This window comes from Acanthaster planci, linkage group LG18, assembly GCF_054643075.1.
Source record: "Acanthaster planci isolate LZ-2023a linkage group LG18, COTS_SCS, whole genome shotgun sequence".
NCBI lineage: Eukaryota > Metazoa > Echinodermata > Asteroidea > Valvatida > Acanthasteridae > Acanthaster > Acanthaster planci.
In genome coordinates, this window is record NC_141794.1 from 10,615,440 (window position 1) to 10,633,533 (window position 18,094).

General features: G+C 39.0%; 2 protein-coding genes across 2 annotated transcripts; both read right to left on the bottom strand.

The window, feature by feature from the left end:
* Window positions 1-5,061: 5,061 nt before the first annotated feature.
* Window positions 5,062-8,308, bottom strand: LOC147796198 (type-2 ice-structuring protein-like). Its single transcript, XM_087149027.1, has one exon. It carries the CDS (start codon window positions 8,017-8,019, stop codon window positions 7,225-7,227), a length of 795 nt encoding a protein of 264 aa, XP_087005153.1. The 5' UTR covers window positions 8,020-8,308; the 3' UTR covers window positions 5,062-7,224.
* Window positions 8,309-12,477: 4,169 nt separating this feature from the next.
* Window positions 12,478-16,745, bottom strand: LOC147796199 (uncharacterized). The gene has a single exon (XM_087149019.1). The coding sequence runs from the start codon at window positions 16,388-16,390 to the stop codon at window positions 15,602-15,604; it is 789 nt and encodes a 262-aa protein (XP_087005145.1). The 5' UTR covers window positions 16,391-16,745; the 3' UTR covers window positions 12,478-15,601.
* Between the last annotated feature and the right edge of the window lie 1,349 nt (window positions 16,746-18,094).

Below are 18,094 nucleotides of genomic sequence, written 5' to 3' on the forward strand. Positions count from 1 at the left end.
CTCCACTTTTCTCAAAATCTTTTCTGATGAACAAGATAACACCTCTTTCCCCTCTGACTCTCCAAATTGAATAATAAAATCCCCAAACATGCGACTTGAACAATCCGTGCGGTATTTAAAAATGCTGTACAATATGTGAGAAAGTCTGTAGGTTGATTCCACTAGATCTCGTCAGAACGGTAGATGGAGTTTGGCTCAAACCACATGCATTTTGAAATTGATAAACTAATGGCTGAATGTGAAATTATCACAATTTGTTGCAGTCAAAAGGCCAATGACCTGTTCTTCTGGATTGTAATTGTTAAAATTATACTAATGAAGAGCACAGGATGCAGTTTTCATATTTGAATTAGGCCATTTTCATTCAACCTGCATGTAGTTAGCTTCCCAGCTTGGTTCATTTGCAGTACATGTAGTTCATTTGCTGACAAATTTGTCATTCCATTAGGTTGGGGCACAATTTGTGACGATGTCCTTATTACATGGGTAACTTTTACTGTCTGTCATGAACTATAGAGTAGATGTAGGTCATTTTATACTCTGTAAAAATAACACACCCCTCTGTATTCAGCCTTGCAAGATGTATAACAATGTCAGTTTAGAATCCCCATGCAGGGAAATAATGATCGTTTTTACGGGATCCATGTAAGACTTGACACTGTCACAAATTGTGCCCCAACCTCATGGAATGACCCAAACATATTCTTGAAATCTCACTGAACTGTAAAATACAAAGATAAAAGATGAAACTCTACATGGAAAACATTTTAGAAAAAGTTGGTTATTAAAAGATTGTTTACTTTTCATAAATTTAAAACAATAAACATAAAATCAACTTGAAATGAAATGACAGCTGAAAATGTCAATTTCAATACACAATACAAGAATACATGTATGTACAACAGCCACAAGAAATGGTCAGATATTTTTGAATATCATTGCTAATAGAACGTCTTCTGTGATAACTCAAGAAAGAAATGTTGCTTAATAAAGGTGAAACACGGTGTGAAAGTCGAGTTTATGATATCAATTGCACTGTGTACGATAAAACCTGTGACTATGACCTCATTGTTGGTAGACTTTCACAAAACATGCAAAGACATTACATGTATATTTAGTATTCCAACATAATGTGTTAACATTAAGATTTTTTGTCCAATAATGACACTGATCAAATTGAAAAGCAGGTTAAAGTTCCCATTGTTTCAAATTGGACAAATTTCTTGTTCTATGGTACACACTGTATTTTGTTTGAAATCCCCTTCTGATGTGTTTGAAAGGATGGCCAAATAAATATTAGTTTTTACCTTGTTTTTTTCCTGCTCTTGGTTCTGTTTCACGAGGCAGAGAAATAATGTTCACAAAGTCATCTTTTCTCATTTCTGTAATAAGAGTCCCACCAAGTTCTGTTTCCACTAGGTTCTTGTTTGCGAAGTACACCTCTGATCATGTCTGAATTAGCCAATGCATTCCTCCAGATAGATACAGAAATCAACGATGGTTTGGAACTTGTCCTTGTCTTCGGAGCTTGTGCTGTCGTTCAGCTGGCACAGTGTCTTGCCATCTCCGTTTTTCTTGATGTTGAAGGAGCGACATCTGAGCTCCTTAAGGCAGGCCGAACCACAGGTGGTGACGCTGTCGATGATAAACTCCCCAATAACGTGGTCAAGGAGGCAGGTTGAGTTGAGCCTTGGGATGGGAATGTTGCTGGAGAAGCAGTATTGACGGGGTTGGGTTGGGCGAGGAGTGCAGACAGGCTGACGGATACAAACGGCCTCACGGGATTTACTACAGTATCCATCATTCATACGGTCATCATATTTTGCAGCTATTACTGCACAATCTTCATTATTATACTTATTATTTGGCTGCCCATAATCCCATGCCATGAACGGCTTGCTCCCTTCCTGGCCATCACACATCCAGTTTCCTTCAACTTCAATGTCATTGCAAGCAATCCACACGATGTAGTTGCTGTCCTTCTGTCGTGCCAAATCTGCCATGAACTTCATTTCTTCAAGTGAATGAGGGGCAGCCATCATGCCTCCTAGGTTTTGACAAGCTGACTTGCTGGTCTCCCAGTGAGCCTTTGATTCAGTGAGGCGATAGCATGTTTTCCTCCACAGTTGCCACCCTGACGGGCAGGAACACTTCATGGTGGGCAAAGAGGGACAGAAGTCTGACCCCCATGCAGCATTGATCGTTGCAGTGATGGCTACAATGCCAACAACTTTGAACAAGTACATGGCGACTCTTGGGCAGACGGTTGCACAGTTTGAAGAGAATTGGAACAATGCCTCACTTTCAGCTGTGTGTTCCAGTCAGAGAATGGAGGCCCTATGATGCCGAATAAAAGTTGAAGTATCAATAATGATCGCAACAATTTAGGTGAGTTTTTGTTGCTGTGGTTTCTTGTCCACATTCAAGTTGTTGAAGGAATATAGTGCAAGATGTCACAAAACGCAGCCTTTGTAAAATGGCAACGAGGGTGGTTTTTCATTAGATTCGTGCAATATTTTGGCTGTTCCATCCACCTTAAAACACTGAAGAGAGTATATTTATATGTAAGTTTCATCAGAAATTAGATGATGCATCTCCGTCCTCTGGCTTTCGCAGTCTGAATATGGAGGTTGGAATAACGTGAATTAAAACACGGACTTTGCCAATACAAACACGTCTGTTGCTGACAGAAATAATGATCAAAGTAGCCAATGAGCTTGCTGCAATGGTTAATTATTTGTGTGCAAACACTCGAAGCTGATGATAATTCTTCCTTCCTAACAATTCTTCCTTTGTGAAATGAGAATTACCTATCGGTATATGTATTGTCCATGAGATTAACTGACGACACTGGAAGCGACAATTTGCGATAGAAATGATGGGATCATTAGGATGAGCATGGCAGTAATAATCTGAATTTCAACTCCTTGGAAAATGGCACATTGATTAAAAAAGGGAGAAAAAGGACAGACATATTGGAGTGCATAGAAAATATTCTCCAGGGATTAATAAACCTAATAGGATCTTTGAGAGAACAGTTGCCATGGTTGCTAGAAGTTTGAAATACCAGTCACAGGAATGGGGGAGGGAAGAATTAATCAGGATATCAAGAATGCCCAGCTTCTTAAGGATGGGGATTGACATTTAATTTGAAAAAAAACGGTCAGAAAACTTCCCCATACTGTTTAAACCTGTAAACGTGCCACCCTTACCGTGGTGTCATTGAAAACTTTAAACACAACAAATTGTATACAATATAAATAGTTGACACAAAGTTCCGGTGATGAATTCATGGTATTCCTTTGACATGACTGAGCAGAGCGTTCTGATTAGATTACATTTGTTTATTTGAGAGTGGACATAAGGTCCTATTCAGCCCGAGACATATCTCGTGATATGTCAAACTTTGTAAGCTATTGGCGTGGAATGGAGGAGATTTATACCGTCTATAGTACAGTGTACTATGGCATTATGAGAAAGAGGACTGTAGATACCAATCAGACTTTGTTGATCTTGGCAAGGAATGGAACAAGATGTTGTTAGGCAACGGAGAAGCTGAATAAGCCCATTGAGACGGATTAAAGTTTATACGAAACAAACATCGTGGCTAGAAAGATATTTTTAGAAGGAAGGAACAGGAGGCTGCTCATCACAACTTGAAGGGTATTTTTAGAAGCAAAATGAAGGAGTTTAGGAGGTTGTTGTTTTTTAGGATAACCACGGGACCAAACAAGGCTACGAGATTACTTTGAGAACTAAAGTTAAACCAGAATAATAAACATTGTGGCTGGGAGGATTTTATCTGAAGGAAAACAAATCTGGAGACTGTCATCAAGGTTAGGAAGATATTTTTAGAAGGTAAAAATGGTAGACTGATCATCAAGGTTAGGAGAACATTTTTTAGGAGAAAAAAAACTGGAAACTAATCAAGGTTAGGAGAATATTTCAAGACGGAAAAAACAGGAGATTAATCATCAAGGTTACGAGGATATTTTTTTGAAGGTAAAAATGGGAGACTGATCATCAAGGTTAGTAGAATATTTTTTAGAAGGAAAAGGAGTAGACGAGCAGGATTATTATTTCTGTTATATTTAAAGAGGTTAGTGAAGGGGAAATGCCGGCACGTAAGAGTTCTTAGCGGTCTTTTGGGGCAATTTTGACAAAAAGTACAAAAGAATTGTATCTCTAAACAAGGGAGACTGATCAGGTGCAGTTCACTTTGACCATGCCAGGGTTAGGGAATGGGATTATGGGTCCACAGCTGGGACATTTGCCCTTTCCATTCTCCCTTTTGAAAGCGGACAAGTCAGGAAAAGATTGAATACAAAAATAGAAAGAAGATTAATGTGCATTCATGTGTTTGAGGTATTTGACATGTTTATTTGAAGGGTACTGAAATCACTCTCTTTTGTTAACATCTGACCTGTACCTGTGAAATTTTATCGGATGGGGAGAAACGTAGGTTTCTTAATTTGTTTGAGATTGAGACTCCCAATCATCAAACTTACTGATACAGGCAATTCACAATGCAGTGCGCCACCAAGAGGTTGTCACGGAGAGGCTTTTTGGCAGTGCATTGTGGGATAAATAGCTGACAAAGTGTCATTTTGCTATTAAACTGTGCTGTATCCTGAAAACTGGAATTTTAAAAATGTTTGTTTATCTTGATCGAAAATGCGAAGTAGCTTATTGCAGTCAAAGGTAGTCAAAGTGATGATTTTGTGCAGTGTAGGGAATGCGTCAATCAATCAAATATCCCCAAATTAGTACGCACGGAGTGCGCTTAATCACGGCAGAGTGCGAACAGTAAATTTGAAAAGTGGCTTTTTTCCGGCAAGCTCTTGGTGGCGCACTGTTTCATGAATCACCCGTATTGTCCCAATTGTAAATCGGGCAAAACTCACACTGCTTGATTTCTACATGTATTTCCCTGAAGTATTTGATATGGAGAATGTGTAGATAAAGATCTCTTTAATAATTATTCCAAAGTCTGCCGTCTTAGATTTATTCAGAACTTTGGATAGCCCCAGATACATGTAAATGTATTAGCCATCTCTCCTGATCACGGCCCTTTTTCATGTTTAGAGTTTATTTTATACATGTGTTTGAAATAGTTAGAGCACCATCCTTGTCACACACAGAAACAGACACAAAAGATAAAATTTCTGTTCTCTATCTACAACACTGATTATTTATTGGGAAAAAGAAGAACTTTTTAATGAGGAAAAACTATCAAAATCCATCACTGTGTATCTCAGGTTGAAAACCGAGTAGTAGAAATGGACCGTGCTATATCTAAGCAATTTGAATTATTCTATTCAATAGGTAATGTCCAACAACTTCAGAGATGTCATTGTGGTTGCAGTTTTGGACCAATCAGATGATCAGAAGTCATAAGCTATAGTGATTAGTGATTATATATAAAAATTGAAAGGCTGAAGGATTACAGACAGAGCAAGGACTGAGATGTTTTTGGATGAAGTTCTTAAATTTGTAAAGATGTCTTTACGCCATTCTCTTGAAAGCAGTCTGATTGGGAGGGGCCACATGTTTAGAGGGAGGGGTCGTGCACCTTCCCTGAAGGTTGACTTGAACACACCAAGGTACTAGGACACGTACATACATGTACATGTACTTAACGAATCTATTGCTTTACTCAGATGGATTGCAAATTCCTGCATTTTCAGGTGCTTAGGGAAATACTACTAGAGTTACAAATTGTGACTCAAATCTGTTAATTGTTATTGGTTCCCATCAGTAAAACCAAAAACACAGCAATGTGATTTATGTGATTGAATCTTTTATAAAACCTGACTTGTTAACACCTGTATTTTAAACACCTTATGTAGAAGCCTGATGGAGTGCCTTCAACTGCTTCTTATTTTGTATTCATCAATGGTCCAAATATGATTATTTCACTGAGTGACAATGCTTGCATGTACATGTAGATAATTGCAGTGAATTTAGGTATAGCCACAAGAACACGGAAATAATGACTGAAACTTATTTGAATCAAAAGTAGTCATATATCTACATTTCCATTGGTTGGTGATTCTGAACGGTTGGTCGTTTCTTGAAACTGTTGCTTAGTAAAATGATAAACGCTGAGCAAAAGTCAAGATATCAATGATCTCATTCTAAATACAAGGTGTTGACTTGAACATACAATTTGTAAACACTAAGCAAGTAAAAACCAAAGAACAAAAAGCAACAATCCAAAATCTTCTCTAGAAAAAACTTTACAGTCAGATGGCTTCAGAGTAGAAATCTTAACATTAAGTGTTTTCTGTAGTGTCACGATACTAGTATAAGACTGAAGAACGCTGATTAAGTTTTGAAAATGTAATGATCTGTAATGATTCCAATGTGGTGAATATGCAGAGATAGATAAAAAGGTAATTGGTTAAAAGGTGTCAGCAGAAATGGGAAATTTCTTGACCATTGTATCGGTTTAACTGAAAGACTGATATTCAGATGAAGAGCCCATACGTGGAATTTAGTTTTGAATCTTTCTCTATCTCACCTCTGTCTGTCTTTTCCTTTGGCACTGAACTGAATTGCTGTGTTGTATATGACATTACCAAACTGCCAGACCAGGGATCACATTAATGTCTATGGTCATGAGCTATACCAAATTTGTTTTCTTTCAGTTCAAGTTCAGGTTGATAGATTTCCTGTCCAAGAAAGTCAACATCTAGCCGATGCACAATTCTGAGTAGATACAGAAATCCCCGATGGTTTGGAACTTGTCCTTGTCCTCTGAGCTTGTGCTGTTGTTAAGCTGACACAGTTTCCTGCCGTCTGAGCATTTCAGCATTTCTTCACACGATACAATATACATGTCCATGTACATGTACACTAAACAAAGCAAGGTGATTTTGGAAAATGCAGAATGTTTCCAAAGTGGCGAATATGCAGAGATTAATCAAATCTCAAGATTTGGATTGAAAATGAAAGAAACAGACACGGGAATCATTTCTAGATGTATCTATAACAGTAAAAACTAAAACGCATGATAAAGAGAGCCTAAATGTCCACCTCATTAGATATTTTTATCTCTGTCTGTCTTTTCCTTTGGCACTGAATTGAATCACTGTGTTATATATGACATTTCTAAACTTCCACACCGGGGTTCACAATTGTATTCATGGTCAACAGCCAAAATGAAATTGTTCTCCTTTAGTTTAGGTTGACTTTCGAGGTATTGTTCAAGACTGTCAAAATCTAGCCGATGCAAATTTCTGAGTAGATACAGAAATCCCCGATGGTTTGGAACTTGTCCTTGTCTTCTGAGCTTGTGCTGTTGTTCAGCTGGCACAGTTTCTTGCCGTCTCCATTTTTCTTGATGTTAAAGGAGCGACATCCAGGCTCCTTGATGCAGGTCGAGCCACAAGCGGTGACACCCTTGGTAATAAACTCTCGGATGACGTGGTCAAGGAGGCAGGTTGAGTTGAGAATGCGGCCGTGGGTGTCGGTAGAGAAGCAGTAGCGACGGGGTTGGGTTGGGCGAGGAGTGCAGGCAGCCTGACAAATACAAACAGCATCATGGGATTCACTACAGCCACCATCATCCATACTGTCATCATGTTCTGCTGCTACATGTATTACATCACAGTCTTGACTCCCTCTATAATTATCCGGTTGCCCAGGCCCCCATGCCATGAACGGCTTGCTCCCTTCCTGGCCATCACACGTCCAGTTTCCTTCAACTTCAATGTCATTGCAAGCAATCCAGACGTGGTAGTCACTGTCCTTCTGTCGTGCCAAATCTGCCATGAACTTCATTTCTTCAAGTGAATGAGGGGCAGCCATCATGCCTCCTAGGTTTTGACAAGCTGACTTGCTGGTCTCCCAGTCAGCCTTTGATTCAGTGAGGCGATAGCACGCTTTCCTCCACAGTTGCCACCCTGACGGGCAGGAACACTTCATGGCAGGCAGAGAGGGACAGAAGTCTGACCCCCATGCAGCATTGATTGCTGCAGTGATGGCTACAATGCCAACAACTTTGAGCAAGTACATGGCGACTCTTGGGCAGACGGTTGCACAGTTTGAAGAGAATTGGAACAATGCCTCACTTTCAGCTGTGTGTTCCAGTCAGAGAATGGAGGCCCTATGATGCCAAATAAAAGTTGAAGTATCAATAAATAATCAAAAAATACATCTTGATAATAGTTCGCGGTACCCGCTGCTTCATTTGACTCGGACCGGCCAGCCGACCCCGGCAAGCTCGGTGGTCGAGTGGTTAAGACATCTGCACTAGTAAGCAGGAGGTCGTGGGTTCGAGTTCCACCCGAGTAAGCTTGTGAGGTTTTTTCGCAAGTTCTCGGACAAGCACTGAGCATACAGTGCTTATAAATATACGTTGGGTAAGGGCAAACCCGTTATATATAATTAGTATCAATAATGATCGCAACAATTGAGGTGAGTTTTTGTTGCTGTGGTTTCTTATCCACGTTCAAGTTGTTGAAGGAATATAGTGCAAGATGTCACAAAACGCAGCCTTTGTAAAATGGCAACGAGGGTGGTTTTCCATTAGATTCATGCAATATTTTGGCTGTTCCGTCCACCTAGAAACACTGAAGAGAGTATATAGATATGTATGTTTCATCAGAAATTAGATGATGCGTCTCCGTCCTCTGGTTTTCGCAGTCTGAATATAGAGGTTGGAATAACGTGAATTAAAACACGGACTTTGCCAATAAAAACAGGTCTGTTGCTGACAGAAATAATGATCAAAGTAGCCAATGAGCTTGCTGCAATGGTTAATTATTTGTGTGCAAACGCTCGAAGCTGATGATAATTCTTCCTTCCTAACAATTCTTCCTTTGTGAAATGAGAATTACCTACCGGTATATGTATTGTCCATGAGATTAACTGATGACACTGGAAGTGACAATTTGTGATAGAAATGATGGGATCATTAGGATGAGCATGGCAGTAATAATCTGAAATTAATATTTCAACTCCTTGGAAAATGGCACATTGATTAAAAAAGGGAGAAAAAGGACAGAAATATTGGAGTGCATAGAAAATGCTCTGCATGGATTAATAAAGCTAATGGGATCTTTGAGAGAACAGTTGCCATGATTGCTAGAAGTTTGAAATACCAGTCACAGGAATGGGGGAGGGGGGAAGAATTAATCAGGATATCAAGAATGCCCAGCTTCTTAAGGATGGGGATTGACATTTAATTTGAAAAACGGTCAGAAAACTTTCCCATACTTCCCCCAACCTGTCAACGTGTCACCCTTACAGTGGTGTCATTGAAAACTTTAAACACAACAAATTGTATACAATTTAAATAGTTAATACAAAGTTTGGGTGGTGAATTCATAGTATTCCTTTGACATGACTGAGCAGAGCGTTCTGATTAGATTACATTTGTTTATTTGAGAGTGGACATAAGGCTCTATTCAGCCCGAGAAATATCTCGTGATATGTCAAACTTTGTAAGCTATTGGCACAGAATGGCGGAGATTTATACCGTCTCTAGTACAGTGTAGTATGCCATTATGAGAAAGAGGACTGTAGATACCAATCAGACTTTGTCGATCTTGGCAAGGAATGGGACAAGATGTTGTTAGGCAACGGAGAACCTGAATAAGCCCGTTCAGAAGGATTAAAGTTTATACGAAACAAACATCGTGACTAGAAAGATATTTTTAGAAGGAAGGAACGGGAGGTTGCTCATCACAACTTAAAGGGTATTTTTAGAAGCAAAATGAAGGAGTTTAGGAGGTTGTTTTTTTGTTTTTTTGGAGGATAACTGCTTGACCAAACATTAACCACTTCGGGGTGGGGCACTTTTCAACGTTGAGGATGCTGGGCCGTCATGACTGTCATTTTTTCCGTTTTCAAAATCCTTCAACAATTCATCATTCCAGTTAACAGTCGTTTATAGCCGCACGGAGTAATCTTCAGGCACTACTCTAAGTTGACAGGTGACCTTCATTGACCGCCTGAATATTTCAGCCATGCCTGCAGCCTTGTAAACAGAGCCCACATTGTGCGGTGTTATACAACTGTCTTTTGTTCACGAACCTGGCTCAGTGCACTGCTGACCTCTTTTCAATAGGGGCCAGATTAGCATGCAGCGATGCTGTGTGGCTCATCACTGCGGTGGTGGAGAGCTTTTGTCCCCGGTGGTAATCCGCTTGCTCTAAATACCCCAAACCCTGGTATACGGTTTCAAAGTAACGCTGGATTATCACCACTTTTGAGAGTGAAAAATGCCGGTCATGCCCAGCAGCCTGGTCTTTTGTTCGGAGTACGCTCTTTTGTTACAGGGCCTTGTTTCCTTTGTACGAGTTCGGAGACCCCGGCCACACATATAAACCATACGGCTCCGATTTCGGAGACCCAGGCTGGTAGTGGTTAAGGCTACGAGAATACTTTCAGAAGGAAAGTTAAACCAGAATAATAAACATTGCGGCTGGGAGGATTTTATCTGAAGGAAAACAAATCTGGAGACTGTCATCAAGGAAAAAAATGGAAAACTAATCATCAAGGTTAGGAGGATATTTTTAGAGGGAAAAAAATGGAAACTAATCACTAAGACTAGGAGGATATTTTTAGAAGGGAAAGGAGTAGACGAGCAGGATTATTATTTCTGTCATATTTAAAGAGGTTAGTGAAGGGGAAATGCCGGCATGTAAGAGTTCTTGGCGGTCTTTTGGGGCAATTTTGACAAAAAGTACAAAAGAATTGTATCTCTAAACAAGGGAGACTGATCAGGTGCAGTTCGCTTTGACCATGCCAAGGTTAGGTACTGGTATTATGGGTCCACAGCTGGGACATTTGCCCTTTCCATTCTCCCTTTTGAAAGCGGACAAGTCAGGAAAAGAAAGAATACAAAAATAGAAAGAAGATTAATGTGCATTCATGTGTTTGAGGTATTTGACAGGTTTATTTGAAGGGTACTGAAATCACTCTCTTTTGTTAACATCTGATCTGTACCTGTGAAATTTTATTGGATGGGGAGAAATGAAGGTTTCTTAATTTGTTTGAGATTGAGACTCCCAATCATCAAACTTACTGATACAGGCAATTCATAATTCAAAATTTTGCCAGCGAAGACAAACGCATGCCATATTCAAATGTGAATTGTGACAGTTTGGATTAAACCCATGGAGTGAGGCATCCAGCATACATGTACATGTAGGTCATTTATAGTGGTTTCTTTGCCGACAAATCTACATGTATTCCTATTGATTAAAATCTCACTGTACCAGAAAAAAAAATGATGAAAGATGCTTACAAACTCTAAAACATTTTAAAGTTTACTGATAAAGAGGTCTCTTCTTTTTCAAACATTTCAAACGATGTACAGCACATAAGCTTGGAGAGTGAACTTGCAATTCAATGGCAGTTGAAAAATATGAAAACAAAGTTACTTGATTAAGGTGCAACGCGGTGGAAAAGTCAAGAGTATGGTAACGCTTGCATTGTGTTATAGATACACATAAATGTAAACGGTGTAACACTGAGCAGCACTATGATTGGTTGTTCACAAAACACGTAGAGACATAAAAAAAATTAGGATTTCAACGTAATCCCTGAACATAAGATTTTGTGATTTTTGATGAAGATTTTTTGTCTGTTAAAGATGAAAAACAATTTAAAATAGCAACGTTTGTGAAGTTGTGAACACCCTACATGTTTGTGCTACATGTATAAGGAAAACATATCTAAAATTTGACAAAATATCTCGTTTTGCGATATTTTATTTTGAACCTCAGCTATCCTGTTTCAAATAAGAGCCAAATAAATTTTTTTCTTTCTGTTTGTTCCGTTTCATGTGGCAGAGAAATATTGTTCATAAAATCACATTGTCAAATTCCCTAATAGGCGTCCCACCAAGTTCTGTTTCCACTAGGTTCTTGTCTGTGAAGTACACCTCTGATAATTTCTGAATTAGCCAATGCATTCCTCCAGATACATGTGCTGTTTATTATCAAAATTAAAAAAGTTAATCAAAATTACAGATAAAAGATCCTGTTGCCTTGGTCACTTAATATTTGTGCTAATTGCACTTGAGTCTCCAAACTTGGCGGCGGACGGTACAAGTCTCATTAATTGAAAACAGACAAAGCTAGCTGTTGCTGTGGATTCTCCGTGGGAGCACCTCTTAAAAGATACATGTACTAAATGTAGCTCTCCTGAAGGAGACCACCTCCTGAAAGGTTGTCAGCTTATTGGTGGGCAATATCCTGTATCCTTATTACCCATCAATACGCTGACAACCTTTCATGAGGATAATATTCAAGATTGCGAACCAAAGTCTCGATTATCTATTCATATTACATCAGACATTAATCTTGTAACTAATGATTCCTTTCCCATTCGGCTGCATTTGTGCATAACTCTCCTGTAATTCATGTTAATTGTACCTCAATGAAAGGCCTGCAAGGAGACCACGAACGCTGCTATTGTTCAGTCGATGTTTTAACGACCAGAGCCGTTTGAGTAACGGAAGGGAAAAATTGGCACAGTTGCAATAAGTATCAGGTTTGGTGAAAACCAAGGACAAAAGGGTATCATTGAAAATGGTTGCTCTATTTATGTATTTTGATCTTTACGTGCTCCAGGAACAAGAAAATGACCGATGTTAACTGTTTTAACATTGTTACATTGGGTTGAGTATATAAGAATTTTGACTATGCAAAACTTTTCCGAGTTTGATTTTAAGATCTCCTTTATAATTTTGGCCAAGTCTACCCTCGTGAATCCTGGCAGGACGACACCAACTCTTTTTCGAGTCGTTTGATTTTGAAAAACTACTAAAATGTAATTATGTTCACACAAAGGAAAGACAGTAAAGGGTTTGAAGCGGTTGGTTATTTGAACTACAATGTAGTGACAATTTCTTCAGAAACGAGAGCTAAGATGATCTGTCTTAGAACCCAAGTTAGAATTTTATGAATGAAAGTGCATCTCTGAGTCAGTTTTGGGAAATGACTCGATATTGTAAAAAAAAAAAAAAATGAAGGAAGTAGAAGTCTATCAACTGGATTCCACATTTGATCAATTCAAAAGGATTCACACCAAAGGTTGAAGCCTGAATGATTATAATCAGACATTAAAATTTTTACGAAGGCATCAGATTGTTTAACTTTCAGAGATGGTGGGGGGGGATATATACACATTACCATGATTACCCTGGCTTTTGAATAAGAAACTTTATTGCTTTTATGTGAAGTGACTATCAACAGATCAAGGTACACGTACATGTAAGTTTTCAATCAAATCCGAGGTGATACGGTACATATACTGGTATGATAGCTTAATGATATTCAATCTCACTATAGTCCACTCTGTGAATACCTTTCATTGTGCATGATCAGCCCAGGAGAAAATTACCTCTTTTTTCATCTGTGGACGTGGATATCAGATTTTCTCCAAATAGTGTCTAATGATCAGAAAATACCACGCCTTGGCCTCGTTACCCTCCAAAACAAACAATATAAACCACAAACAAACAAACTGAATGATCAGTGTGATTTGTAAAAATATGCTGTTTGACATCTGAGAAAATCGGTTTGTGGATCCCACTCAGCCCATTTAGAAGCGCAGTAGAGTTCAGCGAACCCACCATGCACTTTGATATTAATTACCTAATTGCTAAACTGTGAATATTTTAGAATTTGTTGCAGTCGGAAAGTAAAAGCTTGTTGTTCTATTATAACCAAATTGTTAAGATTGCGCCAGTGAAGAGCCAAACATGCCAATGAATTACATAGCTTTAGTCAAACATTTCAAGTAGTTTTCATATTTGGTCAATTCAAAAGATTCACATCCAAAGTTATACATCCAGAATAATGGTAATTGAAAATGTCGTAAATTTAAAGACTTGAACCTGAAGAGTTTGGATTTTTTACCTCCAGAAATAGGGGAGGGGCTAGGGAGTGGGGTATTTACATACATTGCCTTGGCTGTTCAACAAGAACTTGCTAGTGTGTGACTTGACTATCAACACATCAGTGTTAGTTTCAATCCAATCCAACGAAATGCCATATTACGGCTAATTACATGTACAAGTTTCAATTTCACTATAGTCTAGTCCATGAATACTTTCACTGTGCATCATTGGAGCAGTAAACTATCCCTTTCATCATCTGTGGGTGTTTTGCATCTTACTCAATCTCCACTTGTCTCAAAATCTTTTCTGATGAACAAGATAACACCTCTTTCCCCTCTGACCCTCCAAATTGAATAATAAAATCCCCAAACATGCCTCTTGAACAATCCGTGCGATATTTAAAAATGCTGCACAATATGTGAGAAAGTCTGTAGGTTGATTCCACTAGATCTGGTCAGAACGGTAGATGGAGTTTGGCTCAAACCACAAGCATTTTGAAATGGATAAACTAATGGTTGAATGTGAAATTATCACAACTTGTTGCAATCCAAAGGCCAATGACCTGTTCTTCTGGATTGTAATTGTTAAAATTATACCAGTGGAGAGCACAGGATGCAGTGTTCATATTTGAATTAGGCCATTTTCATTCAACCTGCATGTAGATAGCTCCCCAGCTTGGTTCATTGGCAGTACATGTAGTTTATTTGCTGACAAATTTGTCATTCCATTAGGTTGGGGCACAATTTGTGACGATGTCCTTGTTACATGGGTAACTTTTACTGTCTGTCATGAACTATAGAGTACATGAAGGTCATTTTTTTTCTGTAAAAATAACACACCCTTCTGTATTCAGCCTTGCAAGTTGTATAACAATGTCAGTTTGGAATCCACTTGAAGGGGAATAATATTTGGTTTTACGGGATCCATGTAAGACTTGACACTGTCACAAATTGTGCCCAACCTCATGGAATGACCCAAACAAATTCTTGAAATCTCACTGAACTGTAAAATACAAAGATAAAAGATGAAACTCTTCATGGAAAACATTTTAGAAAAAGTTGGTTATTAAAAGATTGTTTACTTTTTATACATTTAAAACAATAAACATAAAATTAGCTTGAAATGAAATTACAGCTGAAAAATGTCAATCTCAATACACAATACAAGAAATAGACCAAAATATAGAAAATCAAGACTGATTTTAAACAAATGGTCAGATATTTTTGAATATCATTGCTAATAGAACATTTTCTGTGATAACTCAAGAAAGAAATGTTGCTTGATAAAGGTGAAACACGATGTGAAAGTCGAGTCTATGATATCAATTGCACTGTGTCTGATAAAACCTGTGACTATGACCTCATTGTTGGTAGACTTTCACAAAAGACATTACATGTATATTTAGTATTCCAACAAGATGTGTTAACATTAAGATTTTGTGTCCAATAATGACACTGATAAAATTGAAAAGCAGGTTAAAGTTCCCATTGTTTCAAATTGGACAAATTTCTTGTTCTCTGGTACACACTGTATTTCGTTTCAAACCCTCTTCTGACGTGTTTGAAAGGATGGCCAAATAAATATTAGTTTTTACCTTGTTTGTTTCCTACTCTTGGTTCTGTTTCATGTGGCAGAGAAATAATGTTCAGAAAGTCATCTTGTCTCATTCCGTAATAAGAGTCCCACCAAGTTCTGTTTCCACTAGGTTCTTGTTTGCGAAGTACACCTCTGATAATGTCTGAATTAGCCAATGCATTCCTCCAGATAGATACAGAAATCCCCGATGGTTTGGAACTTGTCCTTGTCTTCGGAGCTTGTGCTGTTGTTCAGCTGGCACAGTTTCTTGCCATCTCCGTTTTTCTTGATGTTGAAGGAGCGACATCTGAGGTCCTTAAGGCAGGCCGAACCACAGGTGGTGACGCTGTCGATGATAAACTCCCCAATGACGTGGTCAAGGAGGCAGGTTGAGTTGAGCATTGGGATGGGAATGTTTCTGGAGAAGCAGTATTGACGGGGTTGGGTTGGGCGAGGAGTGCAGACAGCCTGACGAACACAAAAAGCCTTTTTAGGGTAACTACAGAATCCATCATCCATACTGTTATTATATTTTGCAGCTATTGCTGCACAGTCTTGAATATTATCAGTATTATCCGGTTGCCCAGGCCCCCATGCCATGAACGGCTTGCTCCCTTCCTGACCATCACATGTCCAGTTTCCTTCAACTTCAATGTCATTGCAAGCAATCCAGGCGTAGTAGTGGCTGTCATTCTGTCGTGCCAAATCTGCCAAAAACTTCATTTCTTGGAGGGAGTTTGGAGCAGCCATCTTGCCCGCCGTTTCTCGGCAAGCTGACTTGCTGCTCTCCCAGTCAGCCTTTGATTCAGTGAGGCGATAGCACGCTTTCTGCCACAGTCCCCACCCTGACGGGCAGGAACACTTCATGGCAGGCAGAGAGGGACAGAAGTCTGACCCCCATGCAGCATTGATCACTGCAGTGATGGCTACAACGCCAACAACTTTGACCAAGTACATGGCGATTCTTGGCAGGTGGTGGGTGAATTCTAACAGAATTAGAATGATGCGTCAGCTTCAACGGTGTGTTTCATTTGCAGTGGGGAGGTGAAGTGAAGCCAGCTGAAAACTAGAAGTGGCGTTGAATAAAAAAGATGCAGTGTGTGCTGATTATAGTAACGATTAAAATAAACGATCCTGTTGCTATGGTCACTTAATGTCTGTGCTCCATTCGTAGTTCGTGATAAATGGTAGAAAGTGTCAAATTACAGAGAAAAAATTGCCATTGGCGTGGATTCTCTGTGGTGGCTCCTCGTAAAAGATGCAAAGGATTAATGGTAGACAGTTGAACCATAGCAGCCCTTGTGAAACTGGCATAGTGGATATTGCTCTTCAATTCAAACTGACTAGCTTTGATGATGAGAATTTTCATCGGAAATTACAGGGATTATGTTTGAATATATTAGAAATTAATCTTCCAACTAATGACTCCTTTCCTTAGCTGTATTTGCTCATTAAGTTCCTGTAATGAATAACATTTCAATAACGGAAAAGGCCCGCGGACGAAACCATGATGGCTTCAATTGTTCAGTTGCTGTTTAATGAACCAAAGTTGAAGGATTATAATGGGAGGGAGCAATTAGCACTGGACCAATAAGGTTCTGGTTTTGAGGAAAAGCTAGGATAAAATAAAATGATTGCTGTGTTGACTCAGTTTGTAATATCAACATTTCAGGAGTTGACCTTGAAACAGTAAATATGCAACTGAATTGTTTTAATTTCATATAATGTGAACCTGCCAAAGAATGCATTAGGTTCCTTTTATATATAGCCTCTGTACCGGTACTTTCAAAGTAAGTCTTGTTTGGTGACGTAACATCTTTGCACAAGAATTATACACCCCCGAAAAAGAAATTGAAAGATCGAGCAAAATGGCATTGGTAGAGATGATCTACATAAAGAAAAATTGGTTCGATCAGCAGGGATTGGATTCCCTGTTAGCAAGTGCCTCTGTTAGATCCAAGATCTGCTGCTTAGCTTGCCCAAGCTGGTTAATTACATGCGCATGTGCAAGATTAACTCTTGTGAGTTTGATTTTAAGATCTCCTCTGTAGTTCTGGCCTTGCTTGCCATCTTGAGTCTGTCGATGACAACCCGCCACCATGCAGACCCTGCCTAATTCTTTTTCAAGGCATTTCAAAATCTGAACCAATGGCTTGAGTTTTGGCGGATTGTTCTTGTACGTTCATAAATAGCCTGATTTCTTGGTCATGGTTCGGCCACTTGAAAGTTGGGAATGTACAACCCTTATCTCTGGAAATTAGTGCCAAACAGCATGCAGCATGCCGGCATCCATTTATGTTCTTCAGGGGTTAAAGTTTTTGAACTGAGTTGAATTCATTTCTGTTTAAAAAGGAAGATTTATTTCTGTTTAAAAAAGAACATTTATTTCTGGGCAGTGGAAAATAATGAATATCAATTTTGCAAAACTTCGCATTGTTATCGGCTTTGTAAGCCATCTCACTATTTTTTGCGGTTGTTTAATAATGAAAACCTTGCACGTTTTTCTGTGTGTTCGCCTAAAACCCTGACAAGGAGGTGGTGTGTGAATCTGTTCCTGCTGTTTGAGCGCTAGAACAAGAACTCCGTGTCAAGTACAGGACGCCCAAACTCGACCTGTAATGATGCTCACACAGAGAAAAGACAAAAACGAGTTTGAAACTG

Coding starts and splice junctions, on each gene's coding strand:
- LOC147796198 (XM_087149027.1), bottom strand. CDS start 8,019: ATGTACTTGCTCAAAGTTGTTGGCATTGTAGCCATCACTGCAGCAATC.
- LOC147796199 (XM_087149019.1), bottom strand. CDS start 16,390: ATGTACTTGGTCAAAGTTGTTGGCGTTGTAGCCATCACTGCAGTGATC.